The sequence below is a fragment of the Falco punctatus genome (assembly GCF_963210335.1).
Source record: "Falco punctatus genome assembly, chromosome: 10".
In the NCBI taxonomy this organism is placed as follows: domain Eukaryota; kingdom Metazoa; phylum Chordata; class Aves; order Falconiformes; family Falconidae; genus Falco; species Falco punctatus.
The window spans coordinates 35,936,556-35,962,900 of record NC_137590.1 but is presented as its reverse complement, the minus strand read 5'-3'; the positions used below and the strand labels follow the sequence as shown (position 1 = coordinate 35,962,900).

Genomic DNA, 26,345 nt, shown 5'->3' with positions numbered 1-26,345 from the left:
TGCTGTTTGTGCATACTAACTTTGCCTTGTACGAAGACCCAACGGAGAACACAGGAGAGGTCAGCACAAGCATTTCAAGGAGCCTGTAAGCTCAAGGAGCAGCCTTTGTGCTGAGTTGCCCTGCTCCATTAGCCAAAACTAAGTCACTGAAGGACCAAGTTTTTCGCTTCATACTTTCTCAGCCTGTAGGGCTGAAGGCTGCCAAGTTTCAAATCTCACTGGGAAGATGTGCCCTTCAACAAGCCAAGACCAGACCCTTGTTGGGTTCCCTCATGGCTACCAAAAGCACAGTTCATCACACAGACACATATACCAGAGGTCATAACATAAATCCCCATTATGCAAGCAAACATCTGTTTACTACTGGGAAAAAGGACAATAGGACTAAATCACAAGACACATGGGCGTGTTTGGCCCACTGGTTAGAAGAGTATCTCTGTCAGCTCAAGAAAGAAGCAATGGCTCTGTGTTTCTGGATGTTTACAAAAGTCATCTGGGTCTAAACAGGAGACCTGGTTCCATGGTCCACCTCCCTGTCTTCCCAGTGTTGTAGAATAAAAGCACTGCGGAGTCATCTGTTGAGACCAAAGAATGTCATTCTTAAAAGAGCACCCACCCCTGGGATCTAAGCCCTACTGCTGTAAAATCCATCGTCAGTGGGTCATTTCATGGACATAACATGCGACCAGCCATTACCCTTCCCCCCCCGCCCCCCCTTGGTGGAAGGCACTTGTCATTTTGTTACTGATGGCTCTGACAGATGGTGCCCCATCAGCAATGCATCGTCCCCAGACAACCCCCATGCAGTGGTGTTCATTAATGAAGCCAGTTCACGTTATAAACGACTGTGCTGCCAGCAACACAAAATGTGCCGTTGTCATCTGTGGATGTGGATGGTATGAGTTATGGAAGCTCACACATGGAGTAAAATAACATCCTCCCTTTAACCCCTTCCAAAACAAGCACTACTAAACCCATCGTCATCAATCACGGTGTCAATACGTCCCTTTCTCCACCCTCCATCACACCTTTACGGCCAGCCCTGAGCTGTGGTATGCACTGCCCTGTATCTCTTCTGTGCCTGGCAGGTTTTGCTTCCTCCTTAAGCCAAAGTCCTTCTCTACCGATACGTAGCCTGGCCACGTCTCTGCTCTGAACCATCTCGGACCTTTTGACTTCAGTTGTTTCCTCGTGTGCAGAACTGAGCAAGACATTTAAAAGCAAAAGAAATACTTTGGACAGCAAGACACAGCGTTGCCTCTTCAGACTCCTGAATCCAAAGTGAAGGCTGAGAGCTGGAAGTGAAGGTTCCAGCTCTCAGCAAACTTGGGGATCAATCTAACACCCCCAGTTTGTTCCGCCCAGTTGGACACTCGCTGTAAGCTCTGCAGAGCGCTGAGCCTCGCAGGCAGCCTTGGGGCGAGGGAAAGTGATTCACCCTGGGTGGCTCTGGGAGCTTCATGGCCTGTGCACCTGCCAGGTACCAGCTCAAACGCTGCAAGCCCAGTAAGGAGGCAGCGGCTCTTTGTCGGTTTTGTTCATCCTCATCCCTTTGAGGCCCGTAAGGAACACTGAGCACACCCTGTCCTGAACATCTCCTTTGCCCAGCCTCCACGTCAAAGCAAACCAATTATTCAAGACAGGTTTCCAACCTACACTGCGATGAAAAATCTTTATGGCAGAGTATTTGAAGGCCACGTAGCTAGTCTGAAGCAAGTCCTAGCAGATTCTGGAAATCACCACTTTTTCCTCACTGTAGACAGAACTGTAACAGTTGCCAGCAAAACTTTCCAGCAATACTAGGGGCCTCTGGACATGAAATTATTTCACGTTTTTACCCAGTTCTCAATCAGCAGAGGGAGTTTCTGAGCACAGCAGGCTCTTTTTGAGCAGATCTTAACAGCTGAACAAAATAATCACGTCATAAAGCTGAAACAGAAGTTACAGCAGCATCATCGTACATATACGTGAAGCGTTCTTTTATACTGATTGATTTATGCAAATATGAACCCAAATGTCTGTGCTTCCCTTAGGCTAGTCATATGGATGGAGGGAGCAACTTCCATGGTTCACAGAAGTGAACTTCCACAGTTCACTTACTCTCCCACAACCTGCCTTGAGGAGACGCTGCTTTCCTCTGCTGTTTCTCCACGAGACTGACACTTCCTTTGATAGAAAAGAGGCAAAAATATGTATTTTCCATCACTTTAGAGGCATGTGGCAATTTATGTGGGTCAGACGCATGCTGGCTCTGACAGCACATTTTAGAGGCATCCACAGATGCCTGGACAGGGCTTTCCAGATTTAAGCTGTTCTGATGACACAGAGGGTGGGGTTCATCTTATTTAAATTCAGGTGCCCAAAATCTAGGCACCTAATCCAAGACAGTCATCTAGATTCCTATTGTAGGCTACGGAGACAGAGAGGAACAACTGGAGGGTAATTTATCCCACCTAAGATTGCTGGAACAGAGGACATATGTATCTGAGACCTTCCAAAGCCCTCGTCTGTCCCCATTGCCTAGAGCCTGTATCACGAGCTTAGACCAAACGCCTGTGTCCTCGACAATTAAAAAGAGGTGAGATGAGTCTTGCCCAGAGGACACGGTGGTTTCCTGAGCAATAGCTGCAAGCGAACAGAACCCTTAAGCCCCTGGCAGGACTTCTGGTCCTGTGTGCATAAGTGCTGCTGGCTGCCAGATCATGTGGCACATGTGCTTGGGAGTTGTCACGAGTGCTAGTGCCAACAGAAAAGCTCCACAGCTCCTTTGTACGTGTAACACAGAAAGGGGCAGCAAACCCAGCGAGGCAAGACTCCTGGGTAAAGGAGAGACCCACCTCTGTCCGTGTTGTGCCATTTCAATAGCTCTGCGAGCAGGGACTGGGGAGCCACCGTCTGTCACGCTGAGAACCTCCATCGACTTCCTCTCCGGCCGCCGCTTCCCATGCCTGTTCAGCATTGGGGAGTCCACGCGCTTCCTGGGGGGATCTTTACGAAAAGAAAACACCGTCAGCTGAATTCGGCTGTGACTTACCTCACACAGGTTGGCTAAACCCTTCCTCAACCTCACCCCCACACCTCCCCTTACGGAGACGGGGATCTTCATGACGGAGACAAACTTTTGCAGTCTCTCCCTTCCTCCAAATTTGCAAACACTAAGACCTAAGTTGCAATCCACCGACAGAAAGGAGCACTGCTACTGCCCTGAATGCACAAGCACTGTAAAATAAAGGTACCGCTATAGCGTAGCTCGCAGAAATAACCTTACAGAGCTTATAACGGTAATAACAAGATGACAGCATGGGCTATAGCACAAGCTGTTAGCCAGAGCATAAGCCATGTAGGGATCCCGCACATGTACTCGGGTTGCTGGAGCTTGCTTTCGATGTCCCTGCCAGCGAGACTAAATGTCACACAGGGACAGGAGGACACTCTGAACTCAGAATTGCATCCTCCTCTGAAAACGCCCTTTTTTTGCATCTTTAAGATTAGATTTCAGGTTTTCCCCACTGCTTTGTATTTTTCCTCCCTTCGACATTAGAAATTAAACATACTTGATCACCCAAAATGAATCTCCAATGAGAGCTACTGAAATTTATCTCACAGGTCAGTGTACAGCTTTTACTGCTACAATAACTGAAGCGCTTTACACTTTTTAACGTGTAACATTTCTATGAGGTATTGAAGTGCTACCTTTACTTTACAGAGTGAAACTGAGGTCTAAGAATGACATATTTAAAGGCAATTCATTCCTAAAGGTGCTAAGAAACATTTATTAAGGTACTGAGGAGCACACCTAAATTGCTTTGAGAAGAGTAGATACCAGGCTGCACTGCAGAAGGGGGCTGGCCAAGCCATGCACACTTCCATGGTGCAGCAGGAACCAAATGCAGACCCGCTGAGATGTTTTATTACCGACATCTCTCATGGCATCCAAACAGTAAAAAGGAGGAAGGCAGAAAAAAACTACAGAAGGATTTTCTTTCCTTTGGCTGGGCTATTTCAGTTCCCTGTCTCTATTTATGGACACAGTTTTAATTTTAGTGGGGAGTGACCACCTGTAAAAACCAGCATTCTTCACCCCTGCAGTTAGACAAAAGCTCACAGTGCCCAGCCCCCAAGGCTTCTTCCTCCGCCAGGACTCCTTTATAAAACCTGAAACACCACACCTGACAGTGGTACTGCCTAGTCTGATGGTATTATTTTTATTATCCTGCCCTCCTCACCCCCGCCTCCCTCCTGCTTGTTTCTTCTCTCACCTAATTTTTTCCAGAACAAGATCTTTAAGGCAGGGCTTATATTTGAAACGATGAGCAGAGACGGCTCACATGCAGATGGGCTAGTGATAACAGCTGACCCCATCACAGTATAACCCAAGTATTCTTTGTATTCATAGTAATAACGTTCCTCTTAAAAATTAATTAAAAAAAAAGCAGTTGTATCTCACTCTATTTCAGTCTATGTCCAGTCATAAAAAGACAGTAGAAAATACTAGCAGGGGCAACGACCTCCAGATTAGGAAAAATACATAGTGCATACAGTTGAGGGAAAAATAAAGGGAGATGAACCTAATAAAGCAGTTCTACTGGGTGACTTCAGCTGCATACATGGAAGTGGTCCAAAGGAAGCTGGGACAGGGTTTAAACATTTCAGACTCTGGCTTCTTCCAACAAGTTCGAAATATGAGAAAAGATTCATCCCACAGGACAACTGCTGGTACCACAAGTGTGACTAGAGCCATGTAACACAAGTAACGACAATGAATTACGTTTGGTATCAACAACGGAGAGCTGATACTAGTTTTGCAGAGGGATATCGGACATTAGAAAGGAAGGTGGAAGAGTGCAGTTTAAAAGAAAGGAAAAGGAGGCAGGAGAAGGGAGATGAAGAAAGCAGCTAATGTCAAAAGAACGGACTTGAGCGAACTCATACTGCATCCATCTTAGTTAATATTACAGTCCAAACAACAGAGATGGAAAAAGGCAAGAAAAGCATTTAACGAACTGATGTTTAAAAAGGCAATTTGATCCAAGCATGTTCAAAACAGAAGACTTCACCAAAGGGAAACTCAGCTGAGTGACACTTACAGAAGTGGACATTAAAAGACAGAGAAGAAATCTGAAGAAGAATTAACTAAAGACTTGAATATCAGGTTTTTGTACAGCCATCAGGAAGAGAAAGCTTGAGAGAAGGACGGTTGCCAGAGGGACCATGAGGGAATCCACAGAACAATTAAGGAGGAGAAGGATATCGCTAACAAGCTAAATGGTTCTTATGTATCAGCCCTTGCTGCTCAAGATGCTGGAAGATACTGATTTACAATCTGTATTTTAGACTATCGAAGAGACAGACTAAGCAAAAAGAGCAGGTGGTGAAACACACCTATAAATTCAGCAACAGCAATTCACAAAAAGTTTGATGGAAAATACATCCAGAAGCTTGCACAAAAGTGGTTGAGCTTTTAATAAAGGTATTTGATTCCTCTTTAAAACTGCCTACAGTCCTACACTATACATGGCTGAGTGTAGCAAGTAATACACATATTTTTCAAAAAGGTTTGAGTAAGAACTGACAGGGCACCAAATCTGTCATCCCTGTCAAGTCGAAAGATACTAAAGAAATAGTTCAATACACAGCCATCCTGCCATAAAGACTAAAATGGCATCATATGAAAGCAGCAGAAGATTTTGCAGAAGTACAGGAATTAAAAATAGGAAAACCTCCCATGTTTGCCCTTCTCTTCCTGACCCTGGAAATATTTCACATGGGGAAAAAAAATCAAGTTCTAGTCTGGATCTATGATAGTTTTGAGGATGCATTTTCCTCTTATTTCACATCGGAGAAATGAAGCCATTCCTAAGGATTTTTACAGAGGAAGAGAGAGTAATTTAGGTAATGATCCAATTATAAAGGCATTCATCTGGAAGGTGGGAAATAAAGGTTCAGCTTCCGAGTCTGGACGGGGCGCCTATATCCTATACGGCTATTCTGGCCCAATCTCTTGTTCTCTGGTTTGTTAAAGAAACTCCACCCCACAAAAAGGTGTCCCCTCAAGGAGACATTAGTTGACATTCATTCATTTTAATGATAAATTTCTCATTTCTGTGTTTTCAGGTAAAGAAAATGCGGCTGGACTTGAAAGGCAGTGAAGGCGGCCTTTCCCCGGCCCTTTGAGAAAGCTTCATATACCTCAGACAGGCAGAAGGGCCACCAGAAGAGAGTGCTAGTCTGAGCCTGCTGTACGTGTACCTGCATCCACCCTTTCTGAGAGCCAACATGCAAAGAAAGAGGAAAAAGCAAAGTACTCTGGGATGCACTTTTCCCCTCCCTTTCTTTTCCCACAAGAGCTTGGGCAACACGCAACTCTTATGAACGTGGCTTCCTCAAGCTGCTATTATTAAATCTGTTACTTTTTCCCTGCCCTTCTTTGTGCAAGGCCATGGCTAACGGCTAATGATGAGATATTCATCAGAAGCAGGACTGCTCTTAATTAAACCTTGCCCCATGTTCTCAGAGACACTGCTGGGAACAGAGGCGGTGGAAACCTCCTGTGGAAGAGGAAATACAACCTACAAACACTCAATAATGCTCAAAGATTCTAAAATGTGCCGATAAGGCACAATGCTACATTCAGAGTGGTGTTTCCCTGTTGGGGAACATTTTCACTCCTTGCACAAAAAAATGCAAGAGTGGAGCAGAACAGTTCAGTTCAAACCATGAAAACACTTTGCCACGTACACGAGAGATACAGGATGTATTTAGGGTATAGCACTTACATGCTGGATAGGAAGATTCTAGAGTCACCTCGATTCTTTTCTTATGACAAAAATATTTCTAAAACAAGATGGTAGTGTCCTTATGTGGCAGGCTAATCTGAGTCAAAAGCTCATTAGTAACGTGCCAGACTATAAACTGCACTGAACAAGGGGCTTTTGACCACAGGACCTGCAGCTGGCACATCTAACCATCTTCATCAGGATCCCTGCTAGTGTGCTCTCTGTAGCTCTGACCAGGGTAAGAGTTTAAAAACTACTGTGTTGCATAAAAACTTCCATCTCTTCCTCCATAGAAGAGAATTCCCTGCAAAATTATAGAGCCTGGAAGCTGGATAAGGTAATAATCCAACAGAGTATTAACAGACTCACAGTTCAATATACCACTGCCCCGGAGGCTTGGGTGATTCCAGGTGAAAATAAAGAGCACTTTGCTTATAGCCTTCAAAGTGCTGAAATAAAATAACTTAAAATCACAACTCCACTATGTAAAAATGCTATTTCAGGTCATTGCTAGAAATGGACTAATCCTTTAGTAGTTAAAAGTTTTGTCACTCTGCACAGCAAGAGCCACTTACACAGTTAGCTCCTTAGGGAAGCATTTTTCCTTTCGTCTAGATTAGTGAAGTCCTTGGTGATGAACAGTACCCTAAAATACTAACGAACAGTTCTTTGGGAACCAACAGGTATCACAAGAGCTTTATAAGATATATAATCTTACTGCATATTCAGCTTTTTAGATCTTTCTACGATAGTCTAAAAACATAGGATTTTGATGTATGTACTATAACCAGGTAAGTGATATCATTCATACTTCCACCAGTGCATGCATTTGCCTACGGAAAAGAGCATGTGTACCTGCGTAACTCCTTGGGGATGCGATGCTACACAGTCTTACTAGCTCAAGTCTAGAAGCATCATTTCTGCAATACTGCATGTAGATGAGTGATTAGAAAATTCCACCACCAGACGATGCTAATTCTAAACCTCGACTGCTTGCGCAGAGGCAGCCTGTGTGTCCACATGATGTTTTCTAAGAAAAGCCCACATTCAAGATCAGATTGGATGTTTCTGCGCTTTGAGACAGACACATCCTGAAAAACGAAGCCTGCGAGTTTAATCACAGCCCCGGCCTGCCTGCCTCAGGCTGAGCATTCTCCAATGCTGGACACTGTTTCACTGGGAAGGTAACAGTGATGCTAGGGTTTATATTGATATTACAAAAAAAAAAAAAAAAAAGGTGAAGAGGAACTAGTTGAGATGGGTTCATGGTGACAGAGGTCATATTTGTAGTACCTATTTCATTTCTGGGGGGAAGATCCTCATCTTCATGACTGGGATACCTCTCCTTCCGGTCAAGCAGAAGAAAATAAATCATTTTCTCTTGGTTTTCCCTGAAAAAAAAAAAAAAGAAAAAAAAAATCATTCAATTTGAAGAAAAAAAATCCACATGTAGATAAACCCTTCTCATCAAACACTCGGTTACAGTTATTCTACATAAGCTGGAAGGTTCACGTGCCTGCCAGCGAGATACACAACCCACAGAGCCTTCGAGAACCTCGCTCCCCAGCAAGCAGCTCGTGAGCAGAGGAGACACGATCCCCACGTTACACACGCCGAACCGAGGCACAGGACAGAGGAGGCAACGCGTCCACAGAAGTCCAAGGAGGAGGGGCAGCCAGACAGGTTTCCTGAGCGTCTCAGCGCTCCTTCCACTATGTGGCCCTTTTAACACCTCAGGAAAGACACCAGCTCTCAGTATAAGCTTGAAATAAATAAAAATCTGCCAGCAAAGGCACAGCCAACAGAAATAACAGCGACGGCAGCTCCCCGCCCGGCGCAGGAAGGCTCAGCACGTGTGCCCAGCACCTCGCCGGCCACGGGGCGCCGGGGGGGCGAAACTGCTGCTGGTCCCTCCCAGGAGAGACATCAGGCAGAGCACTCGCTCCCTCTCCCCAGGTTTATAAGCATCCCAGCCCGTGGACACCCAACTGATATGAAGACTGAGCAAGTGCTTACTCTTCCGACAACAAGTCCTGTAAGAGTTTATTTCGGTCACGGAAGCAGCCTAACGAGTGCATGCTATCTAACACGTCTGGGTCAATATCCTCCAAGGAAGGGAGAGAACGAATCTGCACCTTTCGAGGGATTGGTTGCTCTGGTTCTGGCTCGTTCTTACCCCCTCTGCAGAGGAAAGAAGATGAGAAAGAGAAAGGGGGACAGGGAAAGGAGAGAAAAGAAACATGAGTCACAACTGAACCCGTAGTCTGAAACACAGCCTGCAGCAACGGATGGAAAAGGCTTGTTAAATTCCCACTGGGAGACCAGAGCTCCCGACCAGACAGATAATTCTTTCCAAAAAAAATTGCCGTGAAGGCTCAGAGTGACCAGCACCTTGTGGATTTGGGTCTTTAATGAGAAGTGCCTGCGTTCAGTCAGCAAGGCAGTAGGCACCTCACTTACCAGCACCTTCACAATTTAAGCAGCTGCTCAGCGTCCTGATGCCAAATGTTTCTAACATGCTAGGCAGCTTTAGAGGGGCTGGCCAGACCTCAGGCCATCAGGCTGAAAGGCACAAGCTGAATGGTTCCCTTTCAAAGAAGGAGCTGCAAACAAACCGCCAGTGTTTGTCACCAATTCCGATTACAACGGGCATTGCAGCAGCTTCTTTAAAGCTTCCGATGGGGTTAAGAGACCCCAGTGTTCAGGTCCCCACTTGACACACTTTAAAAAGGGTTTTGGGGGAAGCAAGTGGTTTATTTATATGCCCTAATATCACAACCTCTACTTCTCTTCAGACATGCCAATTTGAAAATTGTGGCTCAAGCGTGATGGCCAAGGTCAGTGGCAGACCTCAGAATACACCATGAGCGGTAGAGCATATACTGCTTTAAAAAGAGTTAATACAGGCTTCCTGCATAATTAGCTCATCCTGTTCGCCAGGCTCAGGAAATATTATTTGTTGCAATTGAAGGCCCTGACTGTAAGAAACAGGTCGAGGTCTCAGAGTATCTATAACTGACCGACTGATGCACATTGCAGGCACCCCGAATAGCGTTTCTTTTCATTTACAGTGAGCAATTTACATAAACTCTACCCACCCAGAGAGGTGGGTTTGGTGTGTGTGTGGGTATTTTGGTTGGAGGAACTACCTACCCTGAACCTTTGCTATTTCTCAGTGGATGCTTTGTGCGTGTTGAGGATTTCCTACTCTTTGGGTGAGGTCCTCCCTTTCCTTTGTGTGAGGGAAATGTGTGACTGTTGGGTCCAGGCTCCCTGGGTGGGCAACAGGCATCAGGAGTATTTAAATTGCATCAGATGTCAACATTTGCTGTTTATGGGGTTGTGTTTGCGCAAGAGAGTCTTCCTTTTGATGCTGGCAGAAATCAGGCGAACACAGCCTGGGAACTTACTCGCACTGTTTAAAATGCTCTGGGCTCAGATGTGAGCTATCCACGTGGCTACACAGAAGAACGAGCTCCAATTCAAATGCCCCTAATTTTTCTTGGGTAAGTTAGAAAGCAACTCTGGTAGGGGATACAGATGAGATCAAGGTCTCAGCCAGCGTACCAAAAGGAGAGCCAATGCAGATTATCTCCTCCAAGGTAAGAAGGCAATGCTGTCACTGCAGCCAGGGCTCTGACGCTGGGCAGGGCAGCTACATGCCGCACCTCAAGCACAGGAGATTGCTGGGTGCTACTTGCAATTTCTTTTTAAGCAGCTGAAATGCAGTTGTGAGGCACCTGCTCTGTTAACTACGTTTGTGGGGTGTCACTTGCAGAAAGACTCCTTGCAAATTTTCATTTTATCTTCTCTTGAAGCAATGAGAATGTCTTCAGCCCGTAGGGGATACATGCCATGGAATCAGACTCCGGTGTGCATTACAGGGGTCATGACAACATGGGTCAGATCCCTCTTCTCTTACTCTGAGCACTCTCACACACCCTGCTCAGTTTTATTCACTTTAGGAGGCTGGAAGCAGAATATACAGGACAGAGAAAGAATCTGCTCCTTGGGACTTGTTCCTATGCATCAAACCACTAAAACACAGCTTCTGATGTCCTCCTGGAATCTTGCAGAAGTGTCTGTGTCTTCTGCAATGACACCATGGTCTTAAATCTAAGGGCTAGATTCAAAAATCCTCGTTCAACTAAAGAAAAAGCTTATTCCTTGAGTGCCCTGCTTTAAGAAGTAGTGACTCCTACCTCTTAGGATCAGGATCTAGCTCTCATCAGGTAAGAAGCAATGATTAGATCATAACCTTGCACTCTTAAAGCCAGTGATGACCTTGTCAGTAAGATAAATTCTTGCGGGATGGACCTTTAAACAGCAGCTGAGTGGTTTTGGTTTTTAATGATCTGCAGTTCACTGTTAAAAGGTATTGACTTAATTAATCACTCATTATGTTACAAGCAGATGACCTTAAGGTAATTTAAAGAGATTAAAAAGAATTACTGTTTTTGAAAATTTCCAGAAAATCCGGGTTCCCTACTAGTGGCCCCAGCCTACAGCAGAGTACCACCTGCAAGCTCCTTTTGTATCAGCCAGCGTGGGAGCCACTTCCAGAGAGCACAGCTTGCCATCTTCTGTAGCTTTTCCTTACGCCCTGCACCTGATCAGCCTCAGACCTAGGCAGGAATTTCCACACCTCCTCATCAGGTAGAAGCAAAACCTCCTAAGAGGCACCTCGGCATTCGGCAGCGCGATGCCAAGCTTCGGGCAGCGGCACCCGCCGGCTCTGCACTGCGAGTGCCACCGCTGCACTGCCTGTGCCGTCTGCGCCTAGCAGGGAGTGAGGAATGCGTGGCGTTTCAGCCCAGACAGACATCAAACAACGTCACATGAGAAATACTGCAAATCACGGGCATTTTTTGAAGGCCCACATGAATGTAATTGCTGCTTTGAAACCCATCCTCTCTTGTGAGGGTCGGCGCACGCGGCGGCTGTGATGCCAGAGCCGGGCAGACTTCTTCAGTCTCTCCATGAAATTCCCTTGTGCATCTCACCAAGACGCACATTTGCATCAGTGCAAAGCAAAGCAGAACCAGTACAGTTTTTCTTTTTCTGGTTTTAGTAAATTTGGTACCTTCCCAATTAGGGCAATAACTCAGTGTTACAGGAATATGTATTTACCATATTAGCTAATTTTATTTGCCCTCTTGCCTTATTAAAAAGATGTGAAAATAACTGCTGTTTATTTGCTGATTAATGATAACCTGTGCTTGAGGTAAAAGTAAATAATTTCAATTACAAAGGCTTAAAAAACCCTTGCTGAATTAATTTGGGTGGGAGAGCAAGAAGAACTGGAGGTTGGTGATGAAAGGTTTCTCTTTGGTTTCTTTTTTCCTTTTTTAGGCTTGTGAATCATGATTTCTGCTTTCAAGACCTCTTCCTCTGTCTTCCGAGTCTGCAATTAAATCTTTTCCTCAGTTTTACAGCAGCCTTAATATCTATTTGAAGAAGTAAGTGAAATCAGTTACGTGTTCCGAGTACAACTTTCAGGTCAGTAACCTACATATGACAAAGAATGAAGATTTTACGTAGAATAGTAGTGTTCCATGAAATAAGGAAAAACATGAAAGATGTGGGCAAAACAGCCACAGAGTAAAACACTTCTAACCCCTCCTTCTCTGTCAGCATCAATATTTCGAGGCAAAGTGAATGCAAGAGGCTGTGAAACATCACCAGATGAAAGTAGCTGAGTTTTGGAGGTGGCAGGGTTATTCACAGACTAAATTTAGCCAAAGGAGGTTAACCTCTTTAGGTCAATCCATGGCCAGTACAGAGAAAATGAGAAAGCGACTCATTAAAAAAGCTATTTTGAGCAGAAACTTCATTTTAGGCAATCTGAACAGACTTCTGGAAGAACCTTTCTCTCTCTATTGACTACACTCGGAGTGAGTCTAGGGGAGACTTGCTTTTGCAAAACTCAGTTTCCACTTCTGAAAACAGCCTCAGATGCTATTTCCATCAGGGTAAAAAAGCTGTTTACTGTGTCAATCATCAGAGCGCGTGACCTTCATGGAGAAGTACATGAAAATGTTCAAACGCTTATGTCTGCAAAGAAATAAATCTTCCAATTCTAAATAAATTAATAAAATAACACCTGCCTAATCGTGCATGTGAGCCTGGGACAACAGTCCTCCGACAGGTGGAAACTTCCAGGCAAAAATCTTGAGGAGGGTTAGAATAATAACTTAACTGATCGATGACATATCATTTCAGTTCCTATTTCAGTCCTGATCAAAGCACATAGAAAGTCAGCTCATTTCACTCCACGAAGGAACAGGGGGAGCAGCTGTCCAGTGTGATGGAACCAGCCTTTACTGCTGGAATTGCTAGTGAGACATTACAGGAAGGGCAGCTCAGAGGTTACAGTTAGAGATTTCCCCTGTCCCCTTCTCCTACATTTATCCGTAAGAGTTTTACAAAATAATATCTGCAGCAAACAACGCTCTGATCCTTCTCTGGTTTAAAAAGGTGCCAAGTCTAGTAACTGCAGAGAGCATGAGAGCACCATGGGCAGAGGGCTGCCACCCTTTAGGTGAACTAAGAAAAAAACATGTTACTCAACAAACTGTCGAATGCCCCTCAGGTCCTGTCAAGGTCAGGTAAATCCAGAAGTGAACATGACCCACGAGACACAATCAGAGAAAACAAAATGAATCAGAACAAAGGTGTATGATTTTTTTTTTCCTGGTGATAGGCTTAAATACCAGTTCATATCATCCTCAAGTATTTCCCAAGAGCAATGACAGGATTATGAAGGCTGAACTTCCCTTATCACCCACCTGGGGAACCTGTAGGTATGCTGACCCTGAGAAGCATGTATCAAAGCATCATTTCTTTGTTTAATATGTGAAGTATTCACCTTAGTTTGATTAGGTTATCATCAGTATAAAAAATTACTTTATTTACTTAGGTTCCTTGAAATACTATCAATGCTATGCAAAGTGCAAGGTCACTTTTAAAAGCCATCAATCTTCCTTATACCCAAACCACTAGACAGTCGTGTACCTTTCCCACAGACCTCCTGTTTCACTGTCAAGACTGCTGCTCTTAATCAAGTCACAGAACTACTCTCACATCAACAGGTTACAAGGTCACAAGCAGCCTCTTAGCTTGCTGCAAAGGAGGAGGAGCAGGGATTAGAAGACAGAAAAGCTCTTGTTCACAGGTACTTACTTATCAATATCATCACTTTTGTTTCTACTTCTGAGAAAAGCCAAGATGCCAAGAAGTAACAACTGAAGGCTTTCTTGTCAAGAAGGTATTACAAGGGATTGTATGTAGCTCTTCGATGGAAAACTAAATATGGTTGGAGTTGGGGCTTTTTTTGCTGATCACCTGCAGGTATCTTTTCAACACAGCAAGTTGCTGGACTGAATGTCTTAGTTCAAACAATTGTTAGCCGCTGTATGAAAAGTTCCTGGCTTGGTATGTATATATCTACAGATGAAATTATATGAGTAGCAAAGGATAAAAAGAAAAATTAGATGCCTTCTGTCCTCTGCCACTTTCTCCACATGTATGAAAGCTGCTTTCAGACTCCAGTATCTCCCTTCAGAGATCACTAGAATATTAGCTCCTGTAACAGAACCAGTAACGAATACATACAAAAGTGAATTTAAAAAGAGTTACTTACATATACCATATGTGTTTCTGAATATGTTCTAGCTGTGAAGGAAAAGAAAACAACAAATTAGGGCTGTAAAATAGAAAAGTTAACTCCACAAGACATCCTTATTCAAGGCTTATTCAAGTTAAGTCCAACATTCCAGAGATGGATCCGTGCAAACAAAAGGAACCTTATTTTGCATAAAGAGCACGCTCCTCCTCAGCCACCCCACTGGAAAGGAGCCCGTAATTCTGGACATAAGGAATCATTCAGGAGCAAATCCCAGGAAAATGCACACAGAACCCTAGGAAAAGTACAAGGCTTCACAGGGAAGTGTTTTGGCAATGGAAGTTTTTCCCTTCCTAAGCCTTTCCTCTGTAAAACTTAATTGAAGCTTAGAAACTGCTCCTTTCTGTATGTGCATAACAGCTGATTCTTTACACCTCAAGTTCATTTCTAGTTTGGGGGGGGGGGGGGGATAGGACAGGGGGACAGAGAGAGAGAGAGAAGGAAGGAAACAGAAACAGGTTCAAACATAAAGTGAATAAACAAAATACGCTGTGCGTGTGATACAACCTCCCGCCACAACCCATTCCTGACTGGCTTCTCATTTATGAATAAAATCTGATGACCCATAGAATAAGGTTCTATGTCAAAATAATACCATTCATTGTTCCAGGGTTCGAGGGACCTGGCAGAGCTGAACAGTGGCCCTGTCCACCTGTGGGAGGCAGATCCCAGCAAATGTTACGTGATGACCATGTTTTCCACCAGTATGGGGAAAAGAAAGTCGCAGCCTTTTTCCAAGAGAAACTCTTGACCAGTAAAAGAGAACACGCTGTTCACATGACATAGAGCATGTGAACCTTCCTAATTGTTTGTTTTTTGGTTTTTGGGGTTTTTTTTGTGGTTTGTTTTTAAGCATCATCACAGTAGAAAATAACTTTTTCTAGATGCCCAGGGATTATTCATTATGTGGACAATATTTCTCATATTACCCGTTATGAAGCACCTTTGTATGTGCAGAACAATATGCACACTCACTGCACACAGGCTTGCATTTGTGCAACACGCAGGTGAGAGACAGGGGAGGGCTGGGAGGAAACTCAAGTGCTAACAGCTATAAGATGAAATCACAGACTCATTAAACTGGTCAGGAAGAACGGAGACAGCTGTCCTGCTCTTATTACTTTCCACTTCAATTCCAGAATAATGAGAATCAGAGAGAAAAGGAAAAAAATAAAAAGAGGAACACACAAACAACAAAATCACAGAGATAGAAAGTAGGAGCAAGAAAGCTCAGAGAGCAAGGAATCCGAGACCTCTGTGCTATGGAACAACAGCTCCATGCCTGGGCAACCAGGGAGATCTGAGGTCGGCTCTGTATGAGATCATTTTTCAAGTGAGACAGGGCTTTTCCTGAAAACAAAGAAACAAGGGAATACAGCTTAGGAAAGCATGACAGGAGTCTGGAGGGATCTGTAGGAGACAAACAGCCTCCTTTAAAACCAAGACTGAACCAGCACCGTGATCAGAAGTGCAGTTGGTACTCACGTACCTCGCTGTCCTCTACCCAGCCCAGGCACTGGGAGCACCAGTACCCCCAGCACCCCCCCCCGGGCTCGGGCAGACTCGCAGAGCTTCCAGCCGGGAGTTCACCAGAATCCCCCTTCAGCAGAAGGGGCAGGAGATACTATTCCTGTATTAGGTAGTCCTTTCAGCCCTGCACCGCTAAGAGAAAGGTGGATGTTGCTGACATGCTGCCATCTCCCCCAGCAGCTTAACAGAGCGAAGAGACACCGTGGGTGCGCCCCCCCCCTCCCCGGGATGCAGCCCCCTTCCTCTGGCTCTTTGCAAGCTGCAGCACAGACACAGCAGAGCCTGGTTTGTACAGTTTCCATGGGACGGGATTTTAGCGCGGTGTTTATCGGTCCCTAGCACCGTGGGGATCTGCTAAGGAGTGCACCCAACCTCCTCCGCATCTACTCGTTATTTCATATACACCGCACGGAGGGTTAAAGACATTAATGATTTCAGACAAGATGCAGATGATAACAGCTAAGCGATGTCCAAGCCTCTTTCATGCCTGTTTCTCCTGCTGCATTTTCTGTCTCCATGGGTCACGTTGTTCTTTTGTGTCTGTGGTACACAGAAATGCCATGGCGAAGCAGACAACTGCACATCATTTTCTGAGTCAGAGAGGGGGAAGAAAGGTGGGTCACCAGTTCATGCCTTAGTCACAGAACCCCTGGGCTCCGTCAGAGATGTCAAGGAGAAATCCCTTCTGCCCATCCTTGCTGAGCCACCTCCTTCAGGCTAAGGGATCCCTAGCATTTTTCCAAAAGAGAAGCCCCGTAGCACCTTGACACACACTGGGAGGTGTGTGAGAGCCCCCACGGCTGCCGCTCACCCACACACCCACCGCCAGCCCACAGCAAACCCACTGCTGTGAAGCACTGGGACATCCCAGGTAGGAAAAGCACTCTGTGAAACCGATTTCTATTCCGATTCAAACATAATCGCACTGAAATGTTACTACAAATGTGCTTGCTGCTGCCAACACCTTCTCCGCTTTTTTAAAGGTAATTAATTAATGCTTTGTTGCTTTTCATCTGCATTAAAGTGACAGGAGGGTTATGGGAGGGCGATTGGTTTTGACAAGGAGAAGTCTGTACGCTTTTTACTATGCGATGCAGGGGAGGGAGACACACAGTGGGAGCTAATCTCACTCCTCCTGCCTTCATTTAAACACAATGTTTAAATGCATTTAAGTGACGAAGGCATTTAACAACCCTTCCCAGAGGGTTCTTCTTGCTGTTTGCACATGAGTTTGCCAAATTTAATGCCATTTTATGGAAGTTGTAAAAATGCTGCTTCCTAATATCTCCTAGCCACCGCAGGCAATTGTCTCATGATGCCATCTCTGAAACGACAAAACATGCTCAGATCCATTGCACATGCACAGTCAGAGGAGAGACTTCTGCCAGCTCAAATGCTGTGATGGAGGGAGAGGGGGAATTCCTTTATCATGGTTTTATGCAAAAATTAAACCTGTATACTGAAGCAGCACCTAGGAGCCCCGCTCACAGGTGAGAGACCCACTGCGCTCCAGAGCTGTATAAGCTCATCAGAAAAGGAGGTCTCCTCCCCCAAGGAGCTTACGTCTGAATCCTGAGGCAGGGAACAACAGATGGAGACAGACAGGCAGATGGAAAACAAGACAGCACTGTCTACATCCTCGGCACTGATCTCAGCAGAGCGGTTGCCAAGCTAAAAAGTTCTGACCTGAAGAAAAACTTTCTCAAAGTCTGTGGATATGGATGAGGGCTTCTGGGCTTGAACTCATGTCAGATTTCAAAATTCCCTCTCCAGGAAGGGAACAGTCTGAAATCCATCTGTGCACTAAACAGACCCACACCTCAGATGAATCTTTCTCATTCAGAAGATCCTCTAGTCTGAACTTTAAACCTACTGTTGAGTGTCAAGAGAGAGGCTTTCCTGACCGAGGGATTCACGCTGGCAGTGCAAACAGCACCGGTAAAACCGTTATCTGTGTCAGTAGTAGCAGCCGTCCTGTAACAGCCTCCAGGGACCTTGACAAGGGCAAGGTATCACTGTGCTACGTGCACGGTGCATGAATAGACCCTTGGCAGCCACAGGCTTACAGCCTAAATATATCAGCTGGACAATTACCTCCATTCCACAGGCGGCGAAGGGAGATAATTTACATGATGTGATAGGCGCCTTACCATAAGACCTTCTAGAAAAATGAAGAAGGAATTAGATGAGTTTTCCCTTGTTCATTTTTTTTAACATTCTTTAGATGCTGTGGTCCACCATTAGCATGCATTAGATTCAAGAAAAACCAAAACCAAACAGACAGCGGAGAGGAGATTCTGCCAACGTGTGTAAATTGAAGTTCGATAACATTCAGGGTCAGGTATTTCAGGGTATGTGGACACCCTACATGGAAGACCCTGGAATAAAATGCCAACAGTGGAACAGCAGCAGCTTTATCAGAATAGCTTATTCTGCAATATCTGCTCTGATACACCTTGCTCGACAGACAACGTTTCAATAATGCTCATCCACCTTGAAATGGGAAGTGGACCAAAAGCTCCTTACTCTCCCTCTTTGCCTTTGTGTTTCTGTGGAAGAAAATATCAGCTGAGAATGCAAATGGGTTCCACTACAGGGTCTGTAATTCTCTGCTGTAGAGATGCTGAATCATTTGAAACCTCCAAGGAAAAAAAAACACATTCATGTTCTGAAGAGCACGTAACTAAAAGAAACCTCAACCTGTGGTACTGCAGGCACTGAGAGCATTCATTCTATTCCATGAACCATCTCAAACGTAAAACTTAGTTCACTTTTCCCTTTGACTATTTCCCTACTAGGAAGATGTCCCAGAATATGGCTAAAATGCTTCTTCTAATTTCTAGCCTACTTTTATGTAAGGCCATTTGACATACATTTGGGTTTGTGCCTGTATCTTCCTTTAGTTTCAGTAATCCTTCTCTCCCTAGTAATTACCTCTAATGAATATGCAGACAAGCCGTACAACCTTTCTTAGACATCACCTGTGCAGACTACACAGAGCTCTTTTGGGCTGTGCTATTCAGACAGGCTCTCTGACCACCTTCGTACTCTTTCTGGGTTTGATTTCATCTTTCATGAGTGCGAGTGGTCTGAAATACCGTGACCAGCAGCTAGCACCAACTTTTGCCATCTACTGAAAGAAAAACATGGGTTCTTTTATTTTAAAGCACGTTTAGTAAACCAGGCCCAGTAAAGGAGAGTGGTCAAGGATGTCCCATGAACCCTACTTAAGGCTACGTAATACTGGGTGAACACGAACAATATTCCGCTAAGACATCACAAACTCGGTTTTCCATAATTGAATCATATACAAAGAAAGGTAATGACTATTTCTTAAGGCAGGAAAGGGCTAGTAACAATAATCCCGAGTACCCTCCTCTCCATTAATCCTCTGAAGCTCTAACACTGAAGCCGAATGATGACAGTTAAATGTGAACGCTAGTTCTGTTTTTGTTGATCATTTTAACAGATGGACTGGGGAAGGTGTGGGTGTGCTGTGAAATGGCAATTACTGCAGGGAGGGAAATGCAGTTGGATGAAAAGGAAAAGAGATACAAATCAAAAAAAGGAACAAAGCAGAGAGAAAGGGAAAAATGAAAGAAAAAAATTCTAGTGACCTTACATTCCACTGTATTTTTCTGCTGAATTCACCAGTGAGATATTGAGGAAATGATCAGTAATGATAACAGCTACATCTGTACTTATTGTACCCAAGCCACTATTCCGCTCAGATCTTTGTAGAAATATCAAATCGATTCAAGTGAGATACTTTCTAGGAATGGAAGCTTCCAAAACCCCCCATATTTATACCCTTTTTGACAGGACACGGCTAAAATAGAATTCAGATCTCTCCTCAAAATGAACTGTCTATTCCCAGCTCCTGCATGGTAAACAAAGAGCTCCCTTCTGCCTGGCGATCCGAGCAGCACAGGCAGTGACAGCAGCAGGGACAGCAAACCAAGAGACCCTCCAAAAATGAAAATAAGATTGCTGTTAGTAACAAAGAGCTATCCTTTTCTCCTCCTGGCTCTCAGCTCTTGAGTATCTTCTATTTCAAATTCTTACTCACAATTCACTGGTTAGTGCTTGTTATTAACTATCCAATCTGTTTTTTTCCCTCCCTAAGGAAATAAGAGCTTAATTTTGATCAAGAAAAGGAGCAGGGGGAGTGTCACCCTGGGACCCTGATTTAGCTTCACTGTTTTCTCTCTCATGCGTGTATATTCTCTGCTGTACTGCACCACTCAAAACACTTAGGGACTGTGCTCCACGGAAAAACTCAGTCAGAACAATTTGGAGATCCAACCTCTCGTGACCTGCTCCCTGGCACACTCAATCCATCAGCACTAAAATCTTTCAGAGAAAAAAAACCAACAAACCCAACAGAAAACCCGTTATGTTTATATTATGGAAACTGAGCTGGAGAGGGACTCGGTGACTTTCTTGTCATGAAGAACAGCTGTCTCATGCCCCAGGGTACAGCCTTAACTTCTGCAGTGTTCTTTCCGTGAAAATGCTTGGGAAAATATTTTCTTTCTTTCTTCAAAAATCTGTTTAAAAAAGCCCTTTTAAAGTGCCTAATTTTTTTTTTTTTCTACTTATTCAGTCAGTGCTACTTATGTATTGCAAATGTGATGGCTACCGGGTTTGGAAAGGTAGGGACATTAGTAATAGCACGAAGAACTTTTCACCTGTGTCACCAAACAGAGCATGACCTGGTTTCGTACTGAATGAAAGCAAAACCAGCTGCAGCTGTCAGGTAATGCTGTGAAGAGAGTTGTGAAGGGAGTTTCAGTTCCCTTCTTAGCAGACAGGTGTCTGCATCCCAAAAGCACCATCACAGCTGGCACAGACTGATGCTGTTGTTAGCAATCTCAGCAGAGAGGCCAAGCAGTGATCTGAGAGTTTATTTATAAATATTTTAGCAGACTGAAGAACCAGGAGGAGTTTTAAATTTACATTTCTTTATACATACTCCCACCCAGAATCTGTGAGCTTAGTAAATCTGTATAAAATCATCACCACAGCCTGACAATGGGATTTACAAGGGCAATGTACCCATAAAGGCAGACGCCTCCACTGACAAGCAGGCAATCTTGCTTTCCAAAATGATTTTAATTGCTAATTTTTTTTAATTCCCCAAAACATTAACACAGTGTTAATGAAGGATACAATCACTACGCAGTGCTCACCCTTGCAGGGTCTCTGTGGTAGTGATGGGATGTATCCTGGATGCAAAGGCTCAGTGCCGAATGCCAGGAGCTCAGCACTGTGGGACTAATGGTGCTCAGGAACACGGGGCACAAGAGGAAAGAGCAGACGGGAGGACCTCGCTCTGAAGGCTGCTGGAGGGTAATGCCGAGCAAACGCAAGATGGAACACAAGGTAGGTTGTGTGCCATGAAGTGAGAAGCCCTCGCTTTTGTCAGGAACGTAAGAAAAGCATACTCTCTCCAATAGCGAAGCTCCAAGTAACAGTCCTAGCGGTTTTGACCTGCCAACGGTTCTATCACATCCCTGACAAACTGCGGTACCAGCTGGGAGAGCCAGACAATTCCGGCAGACTCTGCAGTGTGCTAACAGGTCAGCAGCACCGAGGGATTTCTTCTGAGTGCCCACTGTTACACGGGAGGAGAATTACGAGGCTAGAGAAGAGACGCAAAGATAATCTGCCCTCATGATTCAAAAGAGAAGGTAACTGACTTCTTCCCAGACGCTCTACCACCTCCACTCATCCTTCGGTCAGGAGCAAACACACGGCAGTGGCAGCAAATCAACAAGCTACCTTAGTCAGTCAACTGTAAACGCAACAAGGTGGCAAATGAAGCCTTGCTCACATGACTCGCAGCAAATGCCTTCTTACCGTGAGACGTTTCGAGGCATCCACTTCAATCATCCCCCGCAAAAGGTTCTGACAGTCTGGGGGGATAAAATGTGGCATGTGGAACACTCCACGTTTCACCTTCTCCAACAGTTGCCGCAAGTTGTCGTCATCAAAAGGCAGGGCACCCTGCAGGGATGTGACAAAGTGGTGGATGGGAGAGACGAGCAAAAGGGAAATGGAGTGAGCAAAAGGAGAAAAGCCAGGATAAACGTGGTGAGAGAATGGAAGAGAGGAAGTCAGCTCATAATGATTTATTAGAATAAGTGAAAAAAACTTTTTATCTACTGAAAATAAATAATTTCTTGGTGCTGCTATATTTTCTCCAACACAGGAAACAAAACCGAGGACAGTTTTTTTATTAGACCTTTAATTAGAAAATAACTACCAGTATAAAACATAATAAAAAATATGAAATTGCCTTTCCAGGCAAATTCACCAAAGATGCATGGATTCACTTAAATTCAGCTCAAGCTTTTGATCTTCTGGTATTCCTCCTGGGCATACTTTCACAGCAGCAATGTTTACCGTCTCCTTATTTTTAATCTTCCTGAGACACATTTATTGCAGACATTGAAAAGGAGGTGAACAGCATTTGAGAGACTTTCTGTAAAGAACATCCTCTTCCTGATGGAGCCGTGAAATGACACATCTGAAAGAAACCCTAACCAACACTAGCCTTTGGAAGCTGCAGACCTTCTACCTGTTTAATACACTCTATCCAGTTCTCATGCTGTGGTCAGGTCATCAGTTCCTATTGCTTCCCTACTGCAGCTCACTTACATGAATGGCTTGAGGTTTTTTTAGCGGAAATTACATTTTGAATAGCTCATCAGCTTGCCACAAAAAGTGGCAAAAGACCTACCCTTGCTGCAAGGACAAAAAAGAAAAAAAGAAGTTGAAATCTTTAGGATAACGCCACCAACTGAAGCTGATATCCTTTTATAGCAAGTCTGCACCTTCCTAGATATTCTCACTTCCTTCTTTCACTGCCTAATTCCAGTAAGCGCCGAGCTTCCTCCATTTCCAGGATGGCTTGTGGGAAGCTGCAAGCTGTCAGCTGCTGTGATAATGAAGCTTTAAGTTGTCAGTTCTGGCACCGCTTTTACTACAGTGAGTAGTGCATCTGTATAAGCAACCCCCTGTCTACAGCCTACAGACCAACAGCTCTGTTTACGGCCACCTCAGAACACCCACCTGATGGACCCGTGGCTGGGCACTATTTACTGTCGTCTGTTCGGTCCAGCGGCCTCGAAGAGAGAGCCTCCCTTCTGCACCACCCCCCGCGCTACCTACTTCTGTCCTAACCCTTCCAGACTTAAAGAAAAATCAATTCTGATCGCTCAGGACACTGGCTAACGCAATTTAAGCCCCGATGAAGTCAGCAAGGCTGCTCTGTGGAATTTCCTGAAGGTAACAACTACAGCTCTTTTATTACCACCACCCGCCGTTATAGCTTGAGACTTCTTGTAGCGTTTGTCCTGACATAATTAACCGGAGAGCTCCGCGCTCTCCATCTGTAATAGATGTGTTTCGATCATCTCGCAGGCTCGTGTATCTACGTAGGAACAGATGAAGATGCACCGACAGAGGGACACCAAATCTTGACAGAGAATCTCCCTGAAAATGAAATGCCCGCTCCTACAAATCCTAACCATCTTGACACCTTCTCTCTTCTACTCTTACGAACTCAAGAAGTTATACTAAGAGCTCATTATACAGCTCTGTTCTGTGATCAGCCATGAAAATAGCTGCTCAGGAGCAATAGATGACCAGGTGCTATGTAGTTAGATGGTTAAAATTCTTCCCTTGCAACATCAAGATAAAGAATCTACAACTTTAAAAATGTCAGTGAATTTTAATGATTAAAAATAAAAAAAAAAGGAGTAAGCTCAGTTAAGGGGTATTAAAGCATCATACTGCAATTACTTTGAGGTATTTTGATTTGGGCCATTAAAAAATTATAATATTTTTTTAAACAAAAATCTTTTACAATTTTCAAGTATTTTAAGCAAAAATAATGTGCAGAATGTAACTCTGATTGGACGTTGTACAAGTGCTTTTGCCAAATAAAACATTTAAGTGAAGTAATTAGTTTTACTAGTAAATCTACAAGGACATCCAAATTTGACTTCAGGCTTGTTATTTTTATAATTGTAGATGATCATCTCAACTATTATAGATATTAAAAACTTAACATGCACATAAAATCTATTTTCATATACAGTATTCAATCTGCACATGGAATACGCTTATATGAACATAAAGTATATTTTCCTACATTATACTATTGAAACTGAGAACAAATGCCAAGCCTATCTGCCTTCAGCTGGACATCCAGTTGCTGTATATTTAGGAGTATTACATTACCACTGCAAAACAGAACAAATCCCACGGAGAGCTGAAACTTTGATCGAAAGAAGGATAAGCTACAAGATACCACATTTTGAATACTAAAGAAAGTATTACTGAGCCAGATGGAAACTAATTTAAACTTTGTACTACTGGCTCAGTTTTATATTCCCAAGCGTACCAAATTAAAATGTAGCTCAATACTTGCATGAAGCAAAATTGTTGCACTCAAATCTTCTCTTGATAAAACACTGCAGTTAATGTATGCATATACCTACTGAAACACATCTATACATACAGCAGAAAAAACAAACGCTTCCCCGAACCAGCCATATTTTGATCCTGTGAAGGACAACTTATTTGACAGTCTCTGTATCCTGCAGCTGTAATCCTGCACATCCTTTCCAGTCAAAAAAATGTGCTGCAATATCACAACACAGCAAAGAGCTTTTATGGAGACAAGTTTTTGATGCTTGCCTATGCTCTCCTGTGCAGGGCAGCCGCATTTCAAAGCAGCAGTGAAATACTCCTCCTGCTTTTCCTTTGGGACTGATGTAGAAGTAAGAGAAAAGGATGCAACTGAGAGGTACAAAAATAGAGGAAGTAAAAAACCCCATCTGTTCATGATGTCAATAGAATCGCCATTACATACAGCAGCATTTTTGGATTTTTCTTTTCTTTTTAAAGGATAGTGCAAGGAAGATGACTCACCACTAGCAACGCAAATAAAATGACTCCGCAGCTCCAGACGTCTGCTTTCCTTCCATCGTATTTTTCTCCCTGCGCAGCAATGACACAGAGGTTCAAAAGACTGCTCGCTAGTAAATGAATTAATTATCCTTGAAGAACATGAGAGGGGAGAATGGGAAACCCCACATTTCAATTCAGCTACGTGCTTCCCAAGTTGGCCTTCCCAACTAGGAGGCCATGACACAGCCCATTAATTGAATTTTTATGAACATCAGTTTACAGCCTTTTCTGGCATCTGTGAGAACAGGCTCAGAAGTAGGGAGCGGGGTAGGAATGGTCAACAACTCACAAATGACTAGACCTGGCACTCAAACAGTGTCAGAGGGGCATTAAGGACACCAAGAAGGTGTTTTTCTCTTCCCTGGTTCTTCAGGGAGCTTGTCACCAGTCATATTATTTGCGAACTCACAGCACTGTCTGGACAGTGTCTTCTGTACGCTCCCTGCTCAGCTTTACGTTAAAGGTACGCTTTAAAAGATGGGAACCTTGAGCACTGAAATCTTGGATACTTATTTTCAGAGGACAAAGGGAGAGCAGAGGGAAAGGATAGTTCGTATTATTTAACAGAAGCCAACACCACTGACAGCCAACCCCCGTTCTACTGAAATGACAGCTACATCAGAGACAGGGAAGCGTAGGGGACTGCGTCCCCTGGGCGGAGAGATCAAGCTCAGCAAGGCTTCTGTGTTTCTGTCTGATCACACGGCATGAAGGGTACTGCGAGAACAACACACCGTCGTTTCCCTCGCATGGTCGATGTGGCTTGATTCAGGGCTGAGCCAAACAAACAAGACCATAGTCAGGTTCTTGTGTGCTTTCCAGTGTTGTCTGTCTTGGACGGACTTGCTGTACGGAGGGTTCATCTGCGTCCTGGCAGATGACTGAATGACACTTTAAAAAATATATTTATACATACCAGTGTTAACAACTTACCCGAATGACTTCAGGGCAAGCATAATGTGGTGATCTGAAACACAAAATACAGTCAAATGAGCATGTAACAGCCTGGTATTTATGGATTACGTGCATTTCCATTTTGTTTAGCAGAATCATGATTGGCTCGCTTATAAAGAATGCAAGTGTGCAAAACCAGCAGATTTTTCCTTAACGAGAAAACATTTCTAAGAAACTCAGAAAACGGTCAAAAACTAGCATAAATCAAAATTCTGTGGCCCTACTATGAATTTCTTAAAAGCAAGGAAAGAAGAGAAGACGCGGCATATTCTGTGACTATATAGAATTCCAGCCTTCTAAGGCCACCCTTGAACTTGGCCTTGTATCTAATTAGAAGGAAGGCCCACGCTGGGTAGCCTTTTGTAAGAAAAAAGACAGAACAGTATTTTCAGACCAAACACATGCATCCATAAAGCACG

At 44.0% G+C, this 26,345-nt stretch overlaps 1 protein-coding gene across 18 annotated transcripts in view; it reads right to left on the bottom strand.

Annotated features, from left to right (window-relative positions):
• Positions 1–26,345, bottom strand: part of BRSK2 (BR serine/threonine kinase 2) — a 316,099-nt gene that overhangs the window by 46,220 nt on the left and 243,534 nt on the right. For 17 of the 18 annotated variants that reach the window (XM_080405930.1, XM_080405931.1, XM_080405933.1 and 14 more), the window contains exons 6-12: positions 25,906–25,939; positions 24,934–25,002; positions 21,853–21,999; positions 14,419–14,450; positions 8,793–8,957; positions 8,070–8,167; positions 2,838–2,988 (exon numbers count right to left, since the gene is read on the bottom strand). In XM_080405930.1, the coding sequence (XP_080262056.1) occupies positions 2,838–2,988; positions 8,070–8,167; positions 8,793–8,957; positions 14,419–14,450; positions 21,853–21,999; positions 24,934–25,002; positions 25,906–25,939 (696 nt within the window). The remainder of the gene's footprint in view (positions 1–2,837; positions 2,989–8,069; positions 8,168–8,792; positions 8,958–14,418; positions 14,451–21,852; positions 22,000–24,933; positions 25,003–25,905; positions 25,940–26,345) is intronic. The other variant, XM_080405937.1, reaches the window with a different exon arrangement.